Source organism: Chrysemys picta, chromosome 7 (assembly GCF_011386835.1).
Source record: "Chrysemys picta bellii isolate R12L10 chromosome 7, ASM1138683v2, whole genome shotgun sequence".
NCBI classification, from domain to species: Eukaryota; Metazoa; Chordata; order Testudines; family Emydidae; genus Chrysemys; species Chrysemys picta.
Window position 1 is genome coordinate 96,366,598 of NC_088797.1, and position 26,571 is coordinate 96,393,168.

General features: G+C 38.1%; 1 protein-coding gene across 9 annotated transcripts in view; it reads left to right on the top strand.

The window, feature by feature from the left end:
• TBC1D12 (TBC1 domain family member 12) overlaps positions 1–26,571 on the top strand; it is an 88,206-nt gene that overhangs the window by 51,371 nt on the left and 10,264 nt on the right. For 8 of the 9 annotated variants that reach the window (XM_065552078.1, XM_065552080.1, XM_065552079.1 and 5 more), the window contains 10 exons: positions 7,356–7,471; positions 10,247–10,329; positions 16,811–16,928; positions 17,307–17,413; positions 19,373–19,453; positions 22,505–22,599; positions 23,037–23,108; positions 24,089–24,217; positions 24,480–24,589; positions 26,264–26,522. In XM_065552078.1, coding sequence (XP_065408150.1) covers positions 7,356–7,471; positions 10,247–10,329; positions 16,811–16,928; positions 17,307–17,413; positions 19,373–19,453; positions 22,505–22,599; positions 23,037–23,108; positions 24,089–24,217; positions 24,480–24,589; positions 26,264–26,522 — 1,170 coding nt within the window. Of the gene's footprint in view, positions 1–235; positions 281–7,355; positions 7,472–10,246; positions 10,330–16,810; positions 16,929–17,306; positions 17,414–19,372; positions 19,454–22,504; positions 22,600–23,036; positions 23,109–24,088; positions 24,218–24,479; positions 24,590–26,263; positions 26,523–26,571 lie in introns of those variants that run through there. The other variant, XM_065552082.1, reaches the window with a different exon arrangement.

A 26,571-nucleotide genomic window follows, 5' to 3' on the forward strand; every position in this document is an offset into this window, starting at 1 on the left:
CTTGTTTCTTGTGATAGGGAGTGGCAACAGTTGAATTATGCCAGAAAATTTGGGATGAAAGATCTGTAGTCCATCCCTCCTGATTTTTGATTTGCTGCACTTCTTAATTAGCTTTGCTCAACTGATTATTGTTGCACACTTCTGTTTTTAATGTGAGAGTGTACCAAGAATGAATCAGGAAATACCAAAACTGTACACCCTCTTCAGGGCTCAACTCTTCTCAGGTCTGAACTGTCAGTGAAGCTGGTGTATGACTTCTATCAGGACCCTAAACATAAAGGTATGCAAGCAGTTCTGATGCTCCTTTTCTTTTTCAATCATGTCTAGTATTGTGGTCAGATGGGGCCTTACAACTGTCCTTTCTACCAGACTGTTTCACTAATGCAGTGGTCCCCAAATGACAAACCAAGGAGAACTGTGGCAGCGGCTGAGCATCTGCCGCCGAAATGCTGCCGACAAGCAGCAGCATCCAGAGGTGTCACCGACGAATATCGGCGGCATTTCGGTGGCAACACCTCTGGATGACACTGCTTCTCGACAGCATTTCGGCAGATGCTCATCTGCCGGCCAGTACGCGGGCGCACTTAGATGCCCCGGTGGGTGCCATGGCGTCCGCGGGCACCGTGTTGGGGGCCCCTGCACTAATGCTTTAGCTAAGGCCTTTTGAACTAGGACACAAGATGGTGCCACCGTATGGGAAGCAATTTAGCTTCCTTGACCAAGGATATTTCAGATACCCCACCCACCCACCCAACCCCCCCAAAAAAGCTCTTAGCTTACATTCTGAAGCCTGAAGGTGGTGGCTTCTTTGATAATGAACATAAACGAGGCCTGGTGTGCCCCACAAGTATGACCTAAATTTAAAGTTATCAGACTCTAAAGGTGGGAGGGGGGGATTCAAGAAAATTGTGTGCTTGGGACTTTTAACTATAACAATTGTTAATATTGTTTATAATATTTTTGGCTTTAGTTGACCACATTAGGAGTAGGGAAACTATCAATGTTTTTTTCAATCATTATATCTTTCCTGTATTTAAGAGTATGGAAACATTGTTTTGGTAAAACTAGAGACACAGGGTCCTTGGAACCAAAACGTTTCATATAATTTAATTGGTACCTCTGTCTTTTAATCACGCAAAGAACTTAATTGTTGTCTGAGATGCAGGATGATTTAATATATTTTTCTTTTTGTTGAGTACACTACTATTTTTATCATGCAACTCAGACCAACTATGGATCCCCTTTGAGTGAATCCATGAAAAATGGCTCTCCCCTGGATTCCCAGTGTGTCATTTAAAAACTTCTTGAACTGCTAACTGAAAGTGAGTAATTTAGAATTCTTCAGGGACTGGAAAAAGGCCATTTGGCCAACCAACATGCCTGCTACAGTATCTAAACTATTGGAGTCCCACTGGGCTTCTTTTTTCATGTAGCCATTTATTTGCTTTCTTCTCCAGGGACAAAATTGCATCCTTCCTCTAGGATATGGGTCTTTGAGACCTCAGACCATTTGTTTCAAACAGAGTAGAGTACTTATTACTCTTTTTCCATTGATGTTTTGGGTTAGTTTTATACATTTTTAAGTTGTCAACTGCCAGAAGTCCAGACTTTTAATCTATTATTTCTATAAGTTTAAAGACAATATAATAAAAGAGAGCTGTATCCAGGAATTTGTAGCCAAGACTGTGAACATAGAACTTTATCTCAAACTTTTTTTTTTTTTTAAACCCATCTAACTGGGCTATTCTAAAATATCATTCTGTAAAGTGTGGGTAGAGCATTCTTTAAGGTGTCTGGATTTCTAGATAAAGGAATTAAAGAATTAAGCCTGTTCTATTTAATCTAAGAGTATTGGACTCTATGTGCATTCTACTGTGGGGCATGCACTCCATGTGCCCATAGCTGGAGAATTTTGAAAACCGTGTCTGTTGGTCTGCACCCCTTGCTCTCCTTGTGCCTCCAACTGAGAAGAAAAAGGGTGGGGCAGACAGACTGCCTCTCTAGTTCCTTCTCACTACTGTATGACTCAGGTTGAAAACTCCAGTGCCCAGAACTTTGTTATCTTATGTTTATCTGTAAATACATATTTGTGAAAAGTTTTTACCAGATAAAACTCTAAAATTCTAGTTTTACTTTTATAGTTAGCTACCCCACTGCAGGTCCTAGACTATGCTCAGGACTCATGGCTTCAAGATTTTGAGTTTCTTACCTGCACTTCTTCTCAGTCAGCAGTGACCATCAACGCTGCCTGCACTGCCTTGGGGAAGCCTGTGTTATGGCAAGGTGCAGTATCTATCTGCTGCTTGTTCCCCAGTTGTACCCATGAAAGGTAAAAACTTCTCCTTGAGCACCTGATGGGATCTGCTCCAATACAAGGCGTGACTCAGCAAGGAGTACCTCTCCTACCATGAGGTCTGACTCAGGAGTGAGGGAGTCTACCCCTACAGATCCCTCACTGGTGTCTTGTTGGGAAGGCTGGGAGCATTCTCATAAATATGAGAATAAATCCTCTTCCAAATCCACTTAGAAGAAGTCAGATACAACCCTGCCTAAATTGAAAGTCTTCAGGCTCAGTCCAAGAGAACTTAGAACAACTCAGGGGCATGACAAGAGAGCCTACAAATCTGTTGGTATTGGATTGCGATCTGACAACGGTGCCTCCGGTACCATCCAGCCAAAATCTGGATCTGATTGTACCAATTAGAAGCAACCATTGAGAGCCTCAGCTACCAACTGTACCAACTTCATCTTGCACGACTATGGCACACACTAACTACTGTGGGTCCATCAGTTTGAGCAGACAGGATCCCTTACACTGTAGGGAGAGCTGAGTCTTATTCACATGAGGACATTTTTGCTTTCACAAATTCTCAGTCTCCTCAATCAGGTCCTTCCCTCATGAAGGAGGTCCTGACTCCACCAGGAGATTGCAACTGATGGGAGGAGTCCCATTCCATTCTCTGCTTGTGATTTTTTTCTCTAGCAGGACTGTTGGTACTATCATTGGATCTATCATCAGCTTTTTCTTCCTCAGGAGACCCGTAATCATCTGATGAACTGATGTTTTGTTCTCTGAGGCATATCTTTCTGGACAAGGGACCTGGACCAATTTAGGACCTCTTGTACCTCAACATCCATCTTGCAGTGTTTGTTATCCCATGTTATGGGGACGCTGCAACTTCCATTTGACCCATCTTACTGGCCAGACTGGGGACCTTGGTACCTGTACCATCCCATAAGCTTGGTTCAATCTTCTAAGGAGTCTAAACAACCTCCCCTCCCTAACGAGAGGTCAACCAGAGCTTCCTCCTGAACCCAATGAAGATAATGATTATGTGCCAGATCCAGCAGTTCCTCTGATATTGACAAGATTGTAGTCGTCTTCTCTAAATTAAGCTGTGGCTCTAATGTCTCCATATCTCCCAATGACAATAAGAAGTTCCAGGATCTGTTATGTCAAATTGCAGGAGAGTTACAGATTTCACTTGAGGAAGTTCAGGATACTCAACGTAAGCTATTGGACCTCTTTCAGTCTTCTGGTTCCAGAAGAAGAGCGCTTCCTATTAACAAAGCCGTCAGGGAGCCAAAAAGAACAGTCTGGCATACCCCAGCCACTGCCACGACCCCCCCATCCATAAGAGGGCAGAAGAATATTTTGTCCCAGCCAAAGGGTAGAATTTTTCTTTTCTTATCCTTCTCCTAATTCTTAGGTGGTTCAGGCTGCCACAGAGAGTTCAAGATAGCAACACCTTATATCTACTCCAGTTGACAAAGAAGGCAAGCAACTTTATTAGGAAGGAAGTTTTTTCTTTTTTACCAGTCTTCAGTTCAGGATAGCCAACTACCAAGCACTGATGGCTAAGTATGATTACCTGAACTATTCCAAATTTTCAGACTTTGTAGACATGCTTCCCCTTCAGGACAGAGCTCAGTTTCAGGCTCTCATCGAAAAAAGGCAAGATGGTTAGCAGGACCACTCTTCTGCCCTTTGAAGAAACTCATCTTTTTAACCAAAAGACAGATGAGTCTTTACATACCCTGAAGGACTTCAGGACCATCCTGAACTCTGGGAGTAAATATACCTGTCCCAAGGAGGAAATTCAGTAGGCAGTCATACAAGCCTAGGCCACCAGAGACCTCATGAGCCATTCCATAAGAGGCAAAGAGTTCAGAAGTCTCTTTTCCCTGCACCTTCTGCAGCAGCAGCAGCATCATCCCAGCCCCAACCCCTACCTAAGTGTCATTTTGAGCGGAATACAAAAGCTGCAAACCAATAAGACCACCACCTGCCCATTCCCAAACATCTTTTGGGGGTCATCTGTTGTTGTTGCACTGTAGATGTGGAAAAGAGTGCAAGACAAGAGGGTATGAAACATCATTTCCTCATGAGAATGGATGACTATATTCAATGTAAGAATCCATTTATTCACAACAGTGATGAAATTAAGAAGGCTAAAAGTTGACTGATGGTCTGGTTTAAACTGTGAGTGTGCCTGTGAGTTTTGGAGCACAACATGTATAGTAGTAGCCCAGAAACCAATAAGACCATGCACGCAGAAATTTTAGGGGCCATTCTCATGAGGAAATTCTCAAACAAGAAGTAGAATTCCTCTTGCATTGAGGCACAATAGAGCAGGTACCTCTTAAGTACCAGGGAAAGGGGTTTTACTCAACTTCCTAGTACTGAAGAAGGGCACCTGGAGACCTATTCTCAATCTCTGCCATCTCAACCGTTTTATTCACAAACTCAAGTTTTGCATGGTTACACTGGCATCTATAATCCCATCCTTAGAAAATGAGCTTAGAAAAGCTCTCTATGTAGATGCATACTTTCATGTAGATGTTCAAACCCTACTCAGACATTTTCTGAGATTCATGATGGGCTCCAACCCCCTTTTAGTACAGAGCGCTCCCATTCGACCAAGGTATTTTCTGCCTGTATCAGGCACAGTGTCTTCCCGTCTCAACGACTGGCTTCTCGTTGCCAAGACATGTCAAGAAGCCTAAAAGTCAATTTTGTCAGTGTTTCAACATCTTCCTTCCCCAGAGAGGGGAAGGGGCGGTCAGTGTGAACTCGAGGGAAAAATCTGTTCTCACTCCAATGTAGACTTAGACTTCATCAGAGTGTTCCTAAATTCTGTCACGCAGGGGCTCATCTGCTAATAGACAGGTTCCAGGCAATGAACGACCTCCATAGACCATCTTCAAGCACAGAGTTTTTTCTCTCCTGCATCATATGGCTTTATGCAGTTATGTAATGCCATTTGCCAGACTCCATTTTCATAGCCTGCAGGTGTGGCTTCAAACAGTGTACTCTTGAAATCAACACTGTAAGAATGCCATAGTAACTGTTCCTGCCATAGTTATGTAATCTTTGCTATGATGGAAGAACCCCCACCAGCTATGCTTGGACGTTCCTTTTTCTTTCTCCCTCACTGGAAAAAAATTATCACAGATGTGTCTCCCTTAGGTTGGGGAGCTCACATGGGCAACAGCCACACAGCACAGGGCACTTAGATATTTTGAGAGTCCAAAATGTGCATCAATATTTTGGAATTGTGGGCAGTCCTAAGGGCTTGCAAGACCTTTCTCCTGTTCATTGAAGATCACCATACCTTCATAATGTCACAAATGATGGTCATCTTTTACCATCCCCCTGGGCGGAGAAGTGGTCAGTCTATGGAATTGATGCATGACCAATCAAATCACCTTGTTGACAGTTTATCTTCCAGGGAGCCAGAACATACCAGCAGACTCCCTTAGCAGACACTTTACTGTCAACCACGAGTGGGAGTTACGCAACTCCATGGTGAACAATATTTTTGCTCTATCTCGAACATTATCCAAAGGTTTCAGGTAGCTCCTTACAGTTTTGAGGTTGCATGGTCACTTTTTGTAAGACTGAAGTTGTTATACAGATAACTTTTAAAGTTGTTTTCACTTTTCATAACCTTTTAGAATAAATGTCCTGTATGAATGGAATATATAGGACAAGTCAATAACCTCCTTTATTCCTGCATATAAATACTTAGTAGTGAAAAGGTGTAAACAAAAATCTTACACATAGTGTGTGAAATTCAAGTGGAAACAATTTCTGGAACAGACTGCTGTACTTGATCAGGCAGATACAGCTACCTAATCAGCAGCTTATCACTTACCATTTTGCTATTTATTTCTAAATAAAATATTTATGATGGGTAATATATTTTTGTAGGAAACAGATTTTTTTTGTTTCAGGAAATTCAGTGTAAAACATTTCTTCTTTTTACTTCTGAAAGTGGACAGTGCTGAAATATGTACAGGGATAAACTTAATTTTTTAAACTTATTCATGAGAGTTTGGAAAAGATTCTTGGCTCATCTTAAGAACAGGCCTATTTTAACAGTTGGTTCCAATGTATTTAACGTTCTACTCTCCTCTTTAAAAACAAACACTCGCCCTTATATATTCTGTTTTTGTTAAACTGCAGCATGTGAAAGAAACTGAATTAAAGAGGAGAAGCCAGCATTTATTTTTTTGCATAAAGAGAATGTTTAAAATAAAAATGTCATTTGGGTTTTAGCTGAATTATTTCACATAGGAAAAATCTTGAATTGTAATCTGTATGTAAGAATGAGTCATGGGGTAACTTGGAAGTCAATTAAGGGTGGGTATCTGATTGCAGTGGGGTATCTTAAATGTCTCCCCTCCCGCCCTTAAATATACATTAGCTAATTAGGAAATCACTTCATTCTCACTCATAAGGATACAAGTTAAAACATCTACATCTATAACAGATGGAATGATAAAAATAAGACCTTGCTTACAGTACTACTATGTGTTGTATAGTTAAATCTGAACAAGAACACATCCTCCATTGGTATTCAGAAAGATGTTGGGGAAAGGTGGAAATCAGAAATAAGAGCAACATAATACAGACAGCAGCAGCCATTAAGGGGAAAAAGGAAAATTTTTAAAAATAAAAATGAGGAAGGGGACTAGAAGACTCCTCTTAATTAATACTTTTTGTAATTCTACATATTACTGCTCCAATAGAATTTTTGTACTGCAATTAACATTGTAAAGCACATTTAAACTTGTTTTTATAGTTTGTCAATTGCACACAAATACGAATTTATATTTAGAATGTAATCATTGATCCACTGTAACCAGATACATTGATTTGTGAAATGTAACCGTCTCATTAGTTTTCATTCCCTGATGGTCATGAAATAGCAGCATCTCCTGGTTGATGTAAGTCATTTAAAGCTGGAATGTGTTAGTTCCTCATTGATTCATTTTGTACATGTCCTGTAGTTATAAGGAAGCTTGAAATTTTGGGGTTTTTAATGCTTTCTTTTAATAACATTACTTAGGAATATGAAGCACGAACAGGAAGAACATGTAAACCTGCACCCCAGGCAACAAGACGTAAAACTTTTGAATTTGAACCACTTTCAACTACTGCTCTTATTTTGGAGGATCGACCATCGTAAGTATAGTAGTGAATTCTGCCATGAAGTAGATAATAACATGATATACATACATGCTCGCATACCTCCCAACCTAGCAAAGGTTAAATAACTTGGATGTCCTGTTTACAATTTTCTTTCTCAAAGTACTATACTGGTCAAACTGGAACAATTTCCTTATAAATTACTCAATCTGAGACCTTAACTAAATAATATGGTGAAATACTGACCTCATTAAAGTCAGTGAGAGTTTTGCTCCATTGACTTCAATGGAGCTAGAATTTTACCCTATATACTCCTCCTGTAGTGCTGTCACGTAGTTGCCTATGACACTGATTCTCAGAACTCTTCATTCTGCAGATTCCTTTGTAAGAGATTCTCTTAAGGACCTCTCCTAAAACCCCATTTCTCCACTGCTTGCTTCCTAAAATATTTAATTTGCTAGACCACCAAGAAGGTGTTAGCACCAGTGGTTGTCTGTTGAGCATAATCTGAGACCAGTCACCATGGAAGCCTAATTTTGGGTATAAAAAAATGTAACTCTGGTATATGGTAAAAAGATGCTGTTGCCAGGAAATACAAGATAATTGCTCACCACCTAAATATGTTGGGTTCTGACTGTGGCAGGGTGACCTTTCTCCTACCTACTTTCTAGCCCGCAAGCGCCTTGGGAACTTGCTTCTGGTAAAACACCTCATGCAATTTATTTTCTTTTCCACCACCTTTATAGACTAAGAGACTTTCTATAAGATATCCCTCCTTCACCTGTTACAATATATTAAATTCTTATACAGTTGCATGAAGTGTAAAAGTTGGTGATGCAATGTATAAAAGCAATACTAATGTTTCATGTAAGTGAATTTTATCCCCAGTCAACAATCTTTACTTGTTAATATATACCCACATATCAATGCTTATTTGTAGATACATGAGTTGATTGTATTTTTGGAGCATGTATAAGTTTAATCTTTCTATTCATTATAACAAATCCTATTAAAAAGTCACATTAAAAGTTGTATTTATTCTGTTGATAAAGGGTAGCCAAAATGAAATTGAGGTTGAGCTATTAACAGTTTGGTTACTGAATTCCCTATCCCATCCTCCACTCAGAGCTTTGAAGTCTGAGTTTTTGATTATCACTGACAATAAAGGAATCGAGAGATAATCAAACCCATGCTGCTTCTTGCCCAGCAAAAGGCGACTATCACCTTCCTGAAGCAGGGAATGCAAGATACCATGTTAACCTTTATATCTAGTGTCTTACCCAATGCATTTACTCGTGCTCAGCGTTTATCTTAAGGCTGTCTTCAGACTATAATATTGTTTTTCAGTCATTTGGGTGTGTTAAAATATGATGAACCCTCTGCCTCCCTCTATGGAGGCTGAGATCATTCCTAAAATGTTTTCAAAAGACTAGGAAACCAGAGGTTGTTTGTAAACTACTGTGCTGTTACCATGTGACACCACATTATACAAGCCACTGAGCCAGCACTAACTTTGAAATAGTGAATACAATGAGAAGTAGACATTTGAGAAGATAATAGTTAAGGGAGCAATATATAGTCGTCTGATTTTTTTTTTTTTTTTTTTTTTTTTGTTTGTTTGTTCTGAATTCTTCGAGTTGCAGGAATTTTCTTATGAGTTTCAAATCATCATCAAGACTCCGTTAATCCATCACTTGGCTGATTTAACTTTCATTATCAGTGAAAAAAATTCTAACATGCATTTATGCATTTTCATATTAAATCTCTTTGGGAAATTTTTACCACCATTTATTAGAATATTTTAGTTTTCCCAGAGGTATGCAAGCTCAATCAGTGGTGTAGGACAGTAAACTTCTAATATTTTCTCTCAATCTGTGAATAAAAATCCTCAAGGTTCATACATCTTAATGAAACTGAACCATGAAACAGGAAGTGTAGAATGAATGTTTTAACATCATACAAGGCTTCTTGTATGACCGTAAAGGTTCCATGAGAACTGTGAGATTTCACTAAGTTAAAATAACTTTGTTCTAGTTGAGCAAAAGTGTATTTTTTTCTAGTAAAAGAATCCCTGACTTTCAAGCATGCCTCAGTGAAATTAGTTCTGCAGATTCATGAAAGCCATTCTGGCAGGCTATGAAAACATCTTTTTCACCCTATGCTTTAACAGGTATTGCTTGTACATGTGATGATAAAAACAGCTTATTGGCAAGACCTAAAATATGTTGACTTATGTAGGGCCTGTAGTTCATAGTGAAGTATCAAGTTTTACAGTAATATACAACATTATGTCTTAATGGAAGTTCTGGATTATTGCATTGTAATAATAATCTTGTTCTTAGTGTATATTTTTGTGTACATCACACAAAATGCCATTGCAAGTGGTAGTGTTTGGCAAACTTATTACCGATTTTAGCAGAGAACATAGAGCTTCTCTACCTTGGAGGTTGTTCTTCAGCAGCTGGGTTGAGAGGAAGGATGATTTTATGATTATGGAATTGGATTGGCACTCGGGAGATCTGGATTCTGTTCCTGGCTCTTCCACAGTCTGTTTCATCTTAAGCAAGTCACTTAGACTCTCTTTACTAACAGTGAGGAGCATGATAAGAGCCAATATATGCAAAAATACTTGTCTGGTAGATTTATATACAAATGTTTCACCATAGTGGACTACATTTTCCATTATTGATATTCAGACACATAATATAATCACTAAATTCACCTTAAAAAGGAGAGAGAAACTAGTCAGTCTGTCTTGAAATGGTCCAGAATGTCATCCATATATTGAATTCAGAAATGACTTGTTTTCAGAAATCTTCCTGCCAAATCCATAGAGGAGGCTTTACGTCACAGACAAGAATATGATGAAATGGTGGCAGAGGCAAAAAAACGAGGTATGTTAGAATTGTATTACCATGGTTATAGTTAGCTATTTTCTATAGCAAAAATGAGAGAATAAGGACATTTTTAGCTTTTAGGCCAGTGTTTACATTAGACTACATTTCTGGGCTAATACTATACATGTTGTGCTCCAAAACTCACAGGCACAATCACAGTTTAAACCAGACCACCAGTCTCAACTTGTAGCCTTCTTAATTTCATCACTGTTGTGAATAAATGGATTCTTACATTGAATATAGTCTCCAATGCTTAAGTGGAAACTTGATTTAACTTTTTGTGCAGTATGATCAGCTGGAAACTTACGAGGTGCTTAAATCTTTCCAGCAACCCTGGTGTCACCAGTTGCTATTACTTAGGGCCAGATCTTCAAAAGGGCACATGAACTCCTGTGGACGCCAAGGAACTTCAAAGATCTTGTGCATACAAACCCCCAGCTTGTCCATGTGCATATCAAAGACTTCACTTTTGCACCCCCCTTTTATTTTTGATGTTACTATTCACAATGGATCATCTAAACAAAACTTTATTATTCTAAATATGTAAACCACAAGATAGGATCTAAAAGCCTTTGAGCTGCCTTTAAATTAGTCATATAGGTAGGTATGGAAATTGTCACCATCAGGCCTGTTGACAGCAATTCCGGGCCCCAGGGCAGAACAGTCAGTGGGCCTCCTAGAAAGTGATGGCTGAGGTTTACAACACTACTTTTTATCCTATTGATAACACATTAGAGCCCACTAAATGTAAGTTGTGGTGTTGCTTGATATAGTTAACTTTTTTTTCTAGTTACAGCACCAATATTAAACAAATTTTGAGTCTAAATATAAGATGTAGAATTTGTTATTTTGAATTGTGTATTTAAATTAAATACATTATGGAATGAAATTGGAGGGCAACAACAATGATTAGGGGGCTGGGGCATGTGACTTATGAGGAGATGCTGAGGAAATTGGGCTTATTTAATCTGCAGAAGAGAAGAATGAGGGGAGATCTGATAGCAGCCTTCAGCTACCTGAAATTTAATTCTTTATGGGATATGAAGGATCACATACAGTACAATTACTATGGAAAAGGAAGTTGACATAAAGCATACAACACAAATTTTCATTGCTAGGAAAAATATTGGACTTTATCCAATTTTGACAGGAAAAGTCATTTATATGCATGTGCTGAATGTGGGGCTTTGTATCTTTGGACCGAGACCAGTCTTGTTGATTGTGATGTACTGAACTGCCTGAAAACGTCATAGCCAAAGATGCCATCCTGAATATTGCTAGATATTTTTTTAAGATACAAATATGTGAAGGGACAATGGCATTCACTGAATTTTGTGTGTGCACGTGTGGTGCTGCGCTTGCGATGGCTGATGCCCAGCAAGCTGCTGCTGGGCATGCTCTTCTGGCATGGCCAGGGCTTCCACATGCCCACCTGGCTGCCTTTGCCGCCACCGGTACCGCCCTGTGGCCTGTCTGGGCAATTGCCCCCTTCCCCCCCCCTCCCCCCAAACCCCCGGTCGGCAGGCCTGGTCACAATAAACCAAAATTATTACTACGTATAACTTCCTTTGCAGTAGCACTGAAAACTCTCAGTAAGAATTACGTGGAACCTCCTGTCCCAGTAATTCCTTTCTAGTTCTATGTGAATGCAGTGTTTGCAGAATCAAGCCGTAAGTTTATGATGGCTTACTATTTCTCAGGTGGTGAAATATGGTTATATATTTTTCCTACAAACAAATACAAGTGCAGCATCTTGTACTATTGAGTGTCAATTGATGAGAGTAATTTGTATAGAAAATGCACATTGACTAACGTAAGAGCCTGTGTACCAAACAAAATGTACTTTAAAAGGCTGTACAAAATTAAATATTAGTGTTCACGATGTGTACGCAAGGGGTCGAGTTAAACTTGTGTGTACTTAACTTTGGCAGTTCTGACTTGTCAGTGCTTAACCATGTAAGTTTTTAATGTAGCTTTTAATTTCCTAGAACTTTTCTTTAATAATAATAATAATAATAATAATTAATTAAAAAAAGGCGCTAGACACTATTAGGATGCCCTGTCCTATCCTATAGTAAGGAGCCCCCCTCTCATGTTCATTAAGACCTGCAAAGTGTTACCCTACAAGATGTATGGAGACAGAGGGTAGGTCTCTCTAGCTTGCGTATCCAAAAGATGCACAGTGATTAAGGCAAGGGACTGCAGAACTCTGCCCCATTCACTATACCTCTTGCAAAAGATGTACTACATGAGATGAGGACTCCTGCAGACCTTGTTTTTATTAAGTGTGCATGGCCTGATGCACGCTTTATAAAATGCAATGTTTTTTGCATACCGTTCTAGTGCATGTGGCCTAGTGTATGCTAGGTAAAGTGTGCTGCATAGCTTACCTTCAGCTTCAGTAAAAAGTGGTTAAAACAAACCGTGACACTTCAACTGAATATGCCAGATTATCAATGGCTTTAACACAGCTGAATCCAGATCAGTTTTCAACAGAATACTATTTCCTTCAGTGCTACAACACATCTCAGTGCAAGGCCAAACTTCAGTATTTTACCATTAGCCATTTCAGTGCTAGAACTTTCTCTTGCCTTTTTTTTTTTTTTTAAACAGAGGAGAATAGTGGATCTTTTATATCATAGGAAAATAATTTGGATCTTTGTACAATCAAAAAATAATTGAATTGAAAAAATGTTTAAGCAAAACCGAAGTCCTCTTCCTGGCAGGCAGACAGCCTGTTAACCTGAATCCCAATAGGTGAAAGTTTCAGAAAACTGAATAACTGAAAATGGGTTTAGAATGCAGATGTTTGTATTTTAAACTTCACTATTGTTGTTAATGCTCTAGTATAATTTACTGTAGTTACACTGGGATTGATGGAATTCTCCAGTGTGTAAGAAGTACTGTAAAGTCAGATGTTCAGGACTAGGGTTACCAGATAGCAACTATGAAAAAAACGGGACAGAGTGGGGGGTAATAGGCACCTATATAAGAAAAAGTCCCAAAAAATGGGACTGTCCCTTTAAAAAGGGACATCTGGTCACCCTACTCAGGGCATACAGCTACAGTAGAGGTAAAAAACACGCTATTGGTAGAACATGGTTTAGGACTCACTTTACTAGACATTTTGTAAACAGCCGTGCTAAAGGAGTGCTTCTAGTTTGTATTAATTCTAATTAGATTTCTGTTGGTCCAAACCACTGGCTCTATTTAATTAACTTGGAAATTTGGTAATAACCTATAATCTTTGAGTAGATGACTTTTAACCCTGTGGGGTTTCTCTGAAGATTAATTACAATTCTGATAAGCTTAACATCTTCTAAAACAGATAATTTCCTGGCTTGTCAGAGACTTTGCTGTAAGAAGAGAGCTTTTGCTTGTGTGTGTGTGTGTGTGTGTTCAGTAGACTATTTTCAGGAGTTTTCTTCTGAGATTATTTTAATGCAAACACTTTATCAAATTATACAGTACTGTGCAGTAATCTAAAAATAGATTGCCACTCATATGACTTGCGGAGAAATTCCATACCTCTAAAGTTCTTAAATTTTGAAAACCAGCAGTAGATGTTGGGCACTATTCTTTCAGGAGTATTTATGCGGCCACTGGACTAACAGCCAGTTGCTTCCTGAATACAGTTGGACAAAGTTCTCTTGGGATTGTGAATTGCTGATTGGCAATGTGCATGATGGCTAAACAGGCAGTAGCAATGTTTCTATCTCTGCTCCTTAATCATATCCTGTAAAGAGAGACTATATTCTATTACCTTAAAACAAAATACCTTTTTTTTTTTTTTTTTTTAAATATGCTAACTTGTACCAAGGAACCTCTTCCATATTCAAGAATGAAAGCAAAATATTAATGTGTTAAAGAGCAGCCATTTGATTTGTTTATATGGAATCCCACACAATACACATGCTGGAAGGGAGTGTCTGCTTTGAAAAGTGACTAAAAATAGTACCTTCTTACTGGACAGATCTGTCCTTGTGCCTATTGAGGCACGTCTACTAACCTCAGTGACAAAAATGAGCTATTACTGTGCTCTTCCTCTCATTAGCTCAGCAGAGTCAAAATAATCTTATCAACAGAGTTGTTTTCTAGGTTCCAGTGGAGAATAATGAAACAAATACGGTTATTTACAAAATTAAAGATTGTGGGATGCACATGCAGGTGAAGGAATATTTTTTTCCTCCAAAACTTTTGGACTAGGCTGGTACATGGTAGAATGTTTTACTTCTACCTCTTCTAAGCTGCCATCGTTTGCTCCAGATTCTCAGCTTTCTGTTTCTGTCTGTTCCTCTTTTAAAAGAGACAAGCACGAGTGATATAATAGCAGGAACAACAGTGCATGCTGCAACAGGGGTATGTCGAGAAAGATAAAGAAGTTGTATTGGAAAGATGAGAGAATGGCTTGACAAAAAATAAAGTCAAAGAAGCATCAGTGGTGGTATCATAAAAGCAAAAGATGGAAGATTTTTAATGAAAGTAGAACAAAAGGAACAATAGTGAGAATATTTTAATGAAGTACTCAACCAGTCAGGGCCAACCATTCTAATTGATGGATGTGAAGAATGTGAAGAATTAAATAGCTCAATGCTAGAAATTTCAGAAGCAGAAAGAGAGGAAGCAATTAAGCAGCTAAAAATGGCAAAGTGCCAGGTCAAGGTAAGATCACTGCTGAAATGTGTAAAGCTGGGGAGCAGGTGGTAGTTCATGGAAAAACATAAGCTTTGTGATACAGTTTAAGGGCAAGAATTCTACCCAGAGGAGGAAAGAAAGGTGTGATCTGTAAATTTCCTCTCCCCCCCCCCCCCCCAAAAAAAAAAAAAAAAAGGAAAACCACTGATAAGCAACATCTGGCGAGGAATAATGCTAATTTCCATACCAGAAAAGTGTTCTGTAGTGTATTATTGGGAGAGGAAAACTGTTCATAAATGAAAACCTGCATCCTGAGCAAGTAGGCTTTAGACCAGAAAGATTGTGTACAGACTACATCTTCACCCTGAGATGATTGATTGAGAGAGGCCTTGCTTACAGGAGAATTCACCAAAACTTTGGACTGCACTTATAGAGAGTTGCTATGGAAGGTCTTGCAACAATATGGGCTTTTTAGAAAGATCGTGACATGGGCCAGGATGCTGTATGACTGTTCAAAATGCGGTGTAAGGACACAATAGAGAGACTGTCTGATTTGATATCGTCACTGGAGCGCCACAGGGGTGCGTTTTATCACTTTTCCTCTCCTGCGTTGTGATAGATTGCATGATGTGAAAAGCATCATGAAAGGAAGAAACAATTATATGAAATAGAGGAAAACTTCAGGATCTCACCTTTGCAGATGATGTTTTCTATTGGACACATGATGATGATGATTGATGATGATGCTATGAAAAAGACCAGTACCGATGACAAATGTGAGGCCACCAAAGTAGAATTAAGAATTATCTGGAAGAAAATGAAAGTCATGATCGTTGAAGGAGGAGTTAGCAGTATATCTTGGAAGCACAGTGGAGCCTTTTTCGATGCTAGCAGCTGTCCGGAAAAGCAACGAGATTCACCCAAGAACCAAGATCAAGTTCTGTGGTGCCATTGTGACACTCACATTATCTGCTTCTGAAACTTAGCAAATGCCAGAAACTTACAATAGGAAACTTAATCCATTCCATCAGAAATGCTTGTGAAGAATACTTGGTGTCTGCTGGTGGGATAAAGTAACCAACACTGATGTATGGCACAAAGGACTGGCCAGCAGATTGTAGAGACAATGATTTGAGAAAGAAGGTTGTAGTAGTTTTAGACCTGTTGTACAGATATCAAAAAACTGTATTCCTAGACAAGCCCTGGGTTGGATACCACCTGAGGGAAGACAGAAAAGAGGAAGGCAATAGATGACATAAGAAAACCATTGAGAAAGATGCTGCTGTCATGGAAACAGACTATAATGGAGGAAGAAACATGGCATTAGATGATGGAAAGACTGGATTGCTTTGTGTCACAAGAGCATCTAAACCCTCTCCCTGCTTCTCAATTTGACCCTTTTGGGAGTGATGTATGAAAAGGATAGAAGCCAGCTTGACTCTCAGGCCCCAAGATTGATTTGCATGGTTGGTTTTGGAGAAAAACATTTATGATAAACTGAGTACATTTGACATGGAAATCATTTAGCTACAGTAAACATAGAACACTGCATTGTTATTTTTATAGTCACTTTTCAAAGCAGGACTACATTTTAAGCTAACAATGAGGCATGTAAGAAGACCTATGTATTTGTACATGACTTGTCTTCTAGGGAAATGAGTTTATTTAAAGAACTAATTTGATAATCCCTGCTTTCAATCTCTAAAGCAGTTCATATGCAAATGTATTTTTCATATGTCTAACTCTGAGTCTCTGGAAAAGGTCAAAACTATCAGAATATTTAACTATCCAGCTCAGTGCTCCTATAGTATCATGCATTAAAAAGTTGTTGTCTATTTAACAGAAATTAAAGAAGCACATAAAAGGAAAAGAATAATGAAAGAACGATTCAAGCAAGAGGAGAATATTGCTAGTGCTATGGTGATTTGGATCAATGAAATATTACCTAACTGGGAAGGCATGTGAGTAAACACGTTTTTTCTAGTGTAAGTCTAATACAAATGTGGTTTATTTTTCCCCCCTCTTCGAACACAGAGGAACTACCCACTTCATGTTTTTCCTCCATATTCCTGACCATATGCTGAACTGATCCTACTAGCCAAAGAAGGTTTATATCCCATCAATAGTGCTTCAGATGTAATGAGGAATTATTATAGCAACATGAGATGTTCCTTACAGTAGGTTGCTAGGCATTGTGATCTTAACCCTTTTCAGTCCAAGAGCATAAGCAGAGAGCTTCGAATTTTGACATGGGTAGTAGCTTGTCATGTTATTGCTAAACTTCTCAGTGAGGTCAGGAAACAGGAATTGCTAAATTTCCTTTTTTTTCTCCCCCCTAGGCGTACTACCCGAAGAGTTCGAGAATTGTGGTGGCAGGGGTTACCCCCAAGTGTTCGTGGGAAGGTCTGGAGTCTAGCTATAGGAAATGAATTAAATATTACTCATGGTGCGGGTCATGTATACGTACCCTTTTATGCAAAATTCTTTACTTTGTTTATCCAAACTAGTACCGATTCTCCCCCCCTTGCTTTCCTCTGTTTGCTGTCTCTGATATGGGGGGATGATCCCTTTTACAGATCAGGTAAATCAGAAATCTTGCACTTTGCCATTGAATGGTTGTCAGCTTATATGAGGCTTTTTCTTTTAAAAAGGTATGAATAGAGTGAGTTTTTAATACAGTTTTTAAAATAAAGAAAAAAGTCAGGTTTGAAGAAAACTACTGACATCTTTAGGATGTGTTCACTTGTTATAGAAATAATATTTCACAGCTTTATAAGCACAGTCCTTTGTGAGCTATGAGGACTTTTTGTTTCCATTCTAAACACCTCTTCATTGCTATGAAACTAATATATAAAAATTGCACAATTTTTTATTCTGGAGCACATCTTTTGAGTATAAAGACACATTTCCCCCCAAAGATACATAAAGGAAAGGTTTTTTCACTTGTGGATTAGAGTAATTAAAATTCTAAGTTGAGAACTGAATTTAGGTGTTTTTTTTTTTTTTTTTTTTTTTTTTTTTTTTTGCAGGGGCAGGTGGAATGCTTGAATAATATATATACTTAAATGAGTGTGGTTATAATATGCTCTAGTGACCTCCCGCTCGTTTAGAAAAGAATAAAAAGGCTGAGTTACGTGTTTAAAACTTGGTGCTAACTTCATTCATGCAATTTTTATACATTTTTTTGCATTGCACAAGTTTTAAATATTGACCGGCTTCAAAACTATTTCAGTGCATCAGGCATTTAACCCAGGCTATCAAACTGAAATACCTGAGTGTTTGCAAGAGCATAATGACCAACTAAGTGCTATTCTATTCCTTATATATTGTACATACTATTAATGAGTATTCTGCCTGTGGTGGTTTTTTTAATAAAATGCTCTCATGGGTCAAGTGCCATGAACTGTTGGTGAATAGCAAATAAAACCCAGCAAATAAACTCTTTTTATATAGCTAAAAGACAGGTAGAAGAGCTCTTCTAAATTCTGTTGAAACCACTACATAGAGGAAAAGCTCTGGTATACCATGCCAAAGCCAATGCTTAGGAAAGAGGAGTGATGGCTCAATGTTTTTGTTTGATTTTTAAATTGCAAATAAAAAATAAATCTCCCAATTCCAAACACTGTAAAAGGAGCAGTTTGGGTAGGTCAAGACATGTCTGTGGGGGTAAAAAGCAATGTACAGCCAAACATTGGTTGGTTGCACCTTCACAAGTTCTTTATAATAAATACCAATTTTTAATGGAAACTTCAAAGTAAATTTACTAGCTTTTTCATTCTAAAAATCATAAGTGATAGTAATTCTTGAGTCTTAGATAAGACATGTAAATTTGATGAGACTAAGGAAGTAGGATAATACAAAACATGGAACAGAGAACAATTGATCACCATCCTCGTTATAACAGCTTTTAACATATTTGAAGACTTATTGACCCCCTCCCACAGTTGTCTTTTCTCAAGACTAAACATGCCCAGTTTTTAAACCTTTCCTCAGAGGCCAGGTTTACTAAACCTTTTATCATTTTTGTTGCTATCCTCTGGACTCTCTACTGTTTGTCCACATCTTTCCCAGAACTGGACACAGTACTCGTCTGCTTTTACAAGTGGGCTTGTTTCAATAAACGTGTAATGAAAACAAGGATTTCTTTCTACACCCTCTTTTGTGATTTGAATATTCATTACTGAACAAAGCATAATATAGTAGATATTTCTGGAACTCTATATGTGTAAAAGTATAATGCAGTGAAATTTTAGTAACCTCATCTAATGGATTTTCTCATTTTAAGATCCTAGACCATAGATTTTTGGGGGGGGAGCAGTTGAGACCAGAGCTGAAGAGCTCTGTTTTGAATATATTTCATTATGGTTGTGTGTGTTGGCTATGGTTTTGCTCTGTTGTTTTGCAGAGCTCTATGAAATCTTCTTATCCAGAGCCAAGGAACGATGGAAAAGCTTCAGTGAGACAAATTCAGAGAATGATATAGAAGGTGTGTTCTTACAATGATAATACCAAACATGATTTGCAGGACTTTTTGTATGGTTTGACATACAGATGGGCAAATGTCTGAAGGCTCAGAGGTTCAATTCAGATGAGAATTAAAACCTTCAGTGCGTTCAGGTTGTTTGTCCTTGATGCTTGTTTCTTGTAGCAGGTCACAGAGTGAATGCCCTCTAGCGCTCCCCATGCCAAGAGAGGTACCTGCAAAAAGACATGTTGGTGGGAGCAGTTTCTTAATGTCAAAATTAATTTTTAAGTGAATGTTTTTCCTTTGAGTCTTTGAAAATCCAGGACCAGTGACATCGTGTCTTTCCAGAAGTCTAGGAGATCAAGCACAAAAAGAGCCGGAAGATCCTAAATTCTAGTACAATCTCTGCCATTTCCTAGCCTTGCTTGTATTGTTCTCGTTATCTCATTATTGCTTCTCGGCCTTCTGGCTAAGAGAGGTGAAAACATTATCTAAATGCCTCACAAACATAAATGAATGCGTCCATACAACAGCCCTGAGACGGGAAAGTATTAGCAACCATTTTACAGATGGGAAACAGATATGAAGAGATTGTGATTTGCCTGAGGTCTTCATCCCAGTCTGGTTTTTAACTGCAAGACCTTCTTGCCCCTTTCAGATCTGTAAAATGGGGATATTAACATTTGTTTATATACATACATCTGTGTAATTTTAAATCCTCTGCATTTTCCAGTTTTGTCCCGTTTCTTCAGTTGCCTATTGCGGGGATGGCTTACTTTTATTGTTGAAAAAATCCTTGTCATAAGTATTAATTTATTGTGCTGCTACTACTGAGACTTTTCCTCTAAAATGTCATTTCATTTAATTATTTTTGTTTTGTTGTTGTACTTTAAGTGGGGGTACTATTTTTGTAGAGGTTAATAAAATGTTTACTGCCATAACAATCACTTTGTTTTTTCAAAACACAGCAGCTCAAAAATATAGCAGTCATGTGAAAGTGAAAAATATTTGGATGGTCTAAGCAGAAATGTGGACAAAAAGTTTCTTTGCCAGTAAATTACTCAGGGTTTCCTCAGTCCACATCTGTGACTAATCTGAGGCAAACTGTTTTTAAAAATCTTTGTGTATATGAGCATGACACTAAGCTTGATTATCTTTGGCATACATGTTTAAATTACTTTAATATCCTTTTTGCTTTTGCACTGTATTACCACCACCAGTTTGATTTTAATTTTTATTATTATTATAGTATCACCTTTCAAGCAGAATGTTCATTTGCTTATTTTGACACCCTTAAAAAGGAAAAATGGGGCTCTAGCTCCGGCTTAACGTATTCATGTTGCATTTATGTTGCTTTTCTTATAAATGTCCAAGGGAAGTCCAAACCAAATAGACTTGAAGTATGTTTCCCCTACCCCCTTCTTCTCCCCCCCACCCTAATATTTTCAAGAGCAGGAAGATCCGTTAGTTGATGATTATGTAGAGAAGTCCAGAAAATACCAGAGATTTTACTTTATGTATTTAGATTGGCCTTAATTCTTTTAGTAAAATATTCTTCCTTTTTCACATCTTTCCAAAAGCTTTTCTAATCTCATGTATTTTCAAGTTTTCTCTATTTTTCTCCTCAAATAACTTTCTAGCTTTTAAATGTTGGCAGGTACAGCTACCGCCTACTGGCTGTTATAGTATTTATTTTACTGACGAGCATTTATTAATGGAAACTGAAGTTTTTACTTACTCTGAATTTTATACACATTTAATAAGAGAAAATGAGATTTCATGACGTGACTTTTTTGTAGTCCAGTAAGATTAAAAAAAACAACAAAAAACTGTTAAGAGCCAACTTGGAATGAGTTACAGAAATTAATATTTTCCATTCTACTTGATTGATTTGAAACTCCTGTTTTCACAGCAGTGCAGTTCCTTAAACCTGTCTTTAAGCAGATTGCCATGTGGTATCTTGATGCTAAACAGTTCTTAGTGGTTGCTGCTAACCAGTTGAAAAAGTTAGTTGACAATTCTTGAATTACTAGAGTGACAATTCTGGATTAGTAAAGTGGCTGTTAACTCTGGTTCTCCTTCATGACATTGCCTTCAGACCCTCACTATAGGAGTGTGTGACTCTAACCATGTGACCCTAGAACTGATTTTCAACAGGAGTTGGCAGTTAAGAGGCATAATACAACATGGACGCTGCAAATTGGGTGGTGGGGAGGTCCAGGAGCAGGAGGGGATCAAGGCAGCAAGAACTTATTGTAATGAATCTTTTATCTTGTGTTGTCCTGATCAATTAAAAAAATCAGGACATGTTCCAGGTATCAGTGGGCAGAAACCTTCTGATTTTTTTGGTGAGAAATTGGAGAAACAAGAAAAGCCTGATTTCCCCCCCCTCCCCCCCCCCCCCCCCCCGATCTGATACTTATATAGTTTGTGGATACAGAGGTGAGGCAATGATCTCCGAGACCGGTGGCATGGAAGGGTTAGGGTGCCAAAGAGCTTCCTCTGCCTGCAGCACCAATTGGGTATTCCATGGGCCTGATTTTAATGGAACTGATAAGATCTTTTATACTATGAATGAGCATTTCCATCCCTCTACAGTTAGGGTGCACTTTACAAGGGCTCAAGCAACGTCTGTAGCATGCCTTAGAGGGGTTCCTGTCTTGGAGGTGGGGGGAAGTTAGGGTGTGCAAGGAGCATGCGCAGCCTCCAACAGACATTGCAGGCTAAAATATTCTAGGTTTGCATGCATAGGGTGCACATACACTTACAGCGAGATCCAGGTGGACAAAGGCATCTAAAAGAACTCCAATTATTGTAAGCTAAGTAGCCTCTCTTTCAAAAAAGTTCTCTGAGTATGTTCCTAGGTATGCAACTCTTACAGTATGGCTTTGTGGAGGAAGTACATTCAGAGAACAAGAATTAATTCTTTTTTTCTCCTGTTTTAGACAGACAATTTCCTGAAGTTCTTTCTGTGTATGCATGTGACTTCATATTGACTAATAAAGAAATGTCTATAGAAGTAGCTGCGTATTTTATCCATTTTCGTAAATGACTTTTTTTGTTTACTTGCAGATGCAGGTGTGTCTGTTGCTGACCGTGAGGCCAGCCTGGAACTAATTAAGCTGGATATATCACGCACATTTCCGTCCTTCTATATTTTTCAGAAGGTGAGAGGTTTAGAATCTGTTTCCTGAAGAGGCCATAGCGTTGTTAATTCACATTTTGTACTGTATGTCAAGAGTTGAAGAGCTTGTGGTGTCATTTGAATGAAGTATATTTGATTGTGTGTGTGTCCATTCAAAATAACTGAAAAGTTAAGATGAGATTTTATAGCCCTTGAACTCAAGACACCTTTTTTTTTTTAAATGTAGCAGTGGTGGTATTCTTGACAGTAACACTATATTAAGAATTGCTTTTTATAATTGTAGATCCTGACGCAAAATTAATGTGTATGGTGAAGTTGGGGATTCAATGGTTACTAATAGCATAGTAATTTAGGGGCTCACCTTTGAGTCTTAAAATAATAATTGATTTAATTGGTTTAGTTACCTAGGTTGAGGAAAGCTTTACAAAAGTATTCACTTTTTTTTTTTCTCTCCCCAAGGGAGGTCCATATCATGATCTCTTGCATAGTGTCTTAGGAGCATATACATGTTACAGACCTGATGTGGGATATGTAAGTATTTGCTCTATGCACTGATATATTTTTAATAATGCAGATATTTAAGTTGCAGTATATCAAAGCTTCTAGTTCTCTGAACTTTTATTGTGCTGTGCTACCAGCAGTTTTAAAAGTAATTCCCATCTTAATGAACATATGATGCATATGTCTCTGAAAACCTACTTGATGTTATGGTCAGCTATTACAGGTAGGGAAGTTCTGTAAAGAAAGTAGATTGTTGCTGTTAAAATGCTCTTTTTAAAAGTCTCCAAACATTATTGTCATCTAGATGAGATGGAGGTGAAACATGTCAGCAGGTAGAAACAGTGGGAGAAATGGATAGGCACTTTGACTTCTCTGCTCCTAGATTTCCAGGCAGCAGAGGTGTAAAAATTTAAATGTAGCTAACTATTTATATATGCACTTAAGGAGTGTGAGCTGGGGGCATGAGAACAAATGGCATTGGCTAACGGAAATGTTCCAGTTGACTCTACTGTGTAACTGGAATGTTGTCTCTGTTCCAATGTAGTTGGCTGTGCCTGAACCCTTTTCCATGTGATTCTTTTCCCTGTAGCAGTTTTTCCACACCTGAACAATGAATTTGGGGACAAACTCTGTCTTTGCTGAGCTAATGAGCTCTGCATCCAGCCTGTTGTCTTCCTTAAAGAGAGGGGGCATTCCAAATCCCAGAGCACCTTTGATCACCCAAGACCTTCCTGGAACCTCAGTGACAAACATCCCCAACTTTCTTCTGCACAATAAATATGATTTTCTTGGAGCCATGTTATCGCTGTTTTTAGCTACATGTTGTAAAGAATTTTGTAAATTACTGATTTAATATTTTGCCTTTACTTAACCATGTTATCTTGTATACATCTCAAAATTTTGTATAACTGGTTAATGACGCATTGCAGATTATAAACATTTGCATTTACAAACATATAAGATACTGTGCTATTTATTCTTTGTGTGCTAATTGCACTTCCCCATTGAAGGTTCAAGGGATGTCCTTCATTGCCGCAGTACTCATTCTCAATCTGGAAGAGGCAGATGCTTTCATTGCCTTTGCAAACCTCCTAAACAAGCCATGCCAGCTGGCCTTTTTTCGTGTGGATCACAGCATGGTATGCTTACCAATTGTAAAGTATTAGACCTTGATTTTGTTCTTTGATTCAGAACATATTCTTACTATTAGTAACATTTTAATCCTTCATTCGTTTGGATAGCAAACAGTTTCTAATGATGGTTAGAATTAGACAATCAAGTTAGTGTGATTAATTACCTAAAGACATACATTTCTAGAGAAATAAAAAGCAGAATTTGTTGTACTATGGACGAGTTTTAAGGTTTGAAGATCTTCAATTTTTGTGATGCTTCTCCCTACAGATGCTGAAATATTTTGCAGCATTTGAAGTATTCTTTGAAGAAAATCTCCCAAAACTATTTCTTCACTTCAAATCATATAGTCTTACTCCAGACATATACTTGATAGACTGGTAAGTTAATGGCCACAGCAAATCTGATTTAGCAACTGCCTGTGATTTTCCTCCCTCCCCCCCCCCTCCATTTTTGCGTCACTTTTTTTCCCCAGCAGAAGTACAGTATAGGTCAGGAGTTTTTGTGGGACTAAAACTACCTCCAAACTTTCTGGGTCTCACGAACTCCTGGAGAATTACTTTGCACAGCTGCATATCCCATGGCAGCCCTGACAGGAGCACATAGTTCCAACATCAGTATATATTTTTGAACTGGAAGTAGAAATAACACATACGTTCATATAGAAAACAAGATTAAAAGAATTTAGTAGGCCTTTTGACCTTGCTCCAGTACCACATAGTTGAGATGCTTAGTTGTAACCTTGGCAGAAAGAGGAGGCTCAAGGGAGTGACATTTTGGTCCAGTCGTAATGGTAGAGGGAGCATTAAAGGGATACTGAGTAAAAGAGTAAGAGGAGAGCCTGAAGGGAAAACTAAGGTAGAGGCAGAATAAAAGAATAAGAATTGAAGTGAAAGTGAAGTAACAAACATGTAAAAGTTCTTAATGTTCAAATTGGAGGAATACACTAAAAATGAGGAGAGAAAAAGATAAAGGAAGAATGGAAAATAGTTAGTACTCTTTAAAAACATGGGCAAAGTACCACAATACATATTTATATATACATTTAACAGATTAACATTTTAAAAACCCTTTTTTAATTGAGTTGATCCATGATCGGTAACTACAAGACATATTAATTGGTAGTGCTATTATATCGAATATATTAAACTTTATTGGAAAAAAAATAATTAAAATTTGCTACATCTACACATCTTCAAAGTAGTTTTGGATTGCCACCAATATAAACACAAATGTAAAAAAAAAAAAAAATTTTTTTCTCTAATCAAGTTTCCCCAAGTTGTTAATTGATTCCAATATTCTCCTTTTACGACTCTAAAGTGTTTTGTGAGGTGGTGTGCTTCATCCCAGAAATGACTGGATTTAGAAATGAAGTGATCCTGAATGTATGTCATGAATTGTATATGTTGCCAATGTCTAATGTCTTGTCATCCGAGTAAATGTCATGCCATCATTTCCCCAGAATAACAAAACGTTGGTCTGTCCCTAAAAAATGAAGTCGTTCAGAAACTGCTAACCAACCTAAAGTTTGAATGTCATATTTGCCTTTCAGAACAGCTAACATTTGTTTTGTGACCATGTCCATATGATGCCTCAAGCCTTTTCCAATCAATTCGACAAAAATGCTACTGAAGCCTAAACCAAAACAAAATTCAAGGAAAAAGCCCTGTTCAGAGTGTTGTATATCCCTACTCCACATTGTCTCTTTGGAGACCTTTGAATTGCAGTGGGAGGGAAATATCTGAATTGCTCTGTGGGGGAGGGAAAAAGGAAGGCTCTCAAATGAAGTATTTCCTGTAGCATGGGAAGGAAATAGCAGAGAATCTCAGATTGGGAATTTAAATTCTAGGGGACTATCTAAAACTCTGCTAGCTTTTAAAATTGCAACTATTTGGCAAAGGATAAAACTAGAAAACATTTAGCTCTTGAACATGTCAGTGCTAATTTGTCATTTGATAGCTTTCAGTAACCTAGAGAAGGGAGGGGTATGGGATCCAATCATGTTTCTGAAGTAAAACAGTAGCACTAACCGGTTACCTTTTTATACATTATAGGATCTTCACTCTCTACAGCAAGTCACTACCACTTGATCTGGCCTGTCGAGTCTGGGATGTCTTTTGTAGAGATGGAGAAGAGTTTTTGTTTAGAACAGGATTAGGAATCCTTCGATTATATGAAGATATCCTCCTACAGATGGACTTCATTCATATAGCACAGTTTCTAACAAAACTGCCCGAAGACATCACATCAGAAAAGCTTTTTAGTTGCATTGCAGCTATTCAGATGCAGAATAGTAACAAAAAATGGGCCCAGGTGAGTGAAAATAATAATGTGACTAAAAGTTGTTAATATACATTTCTCA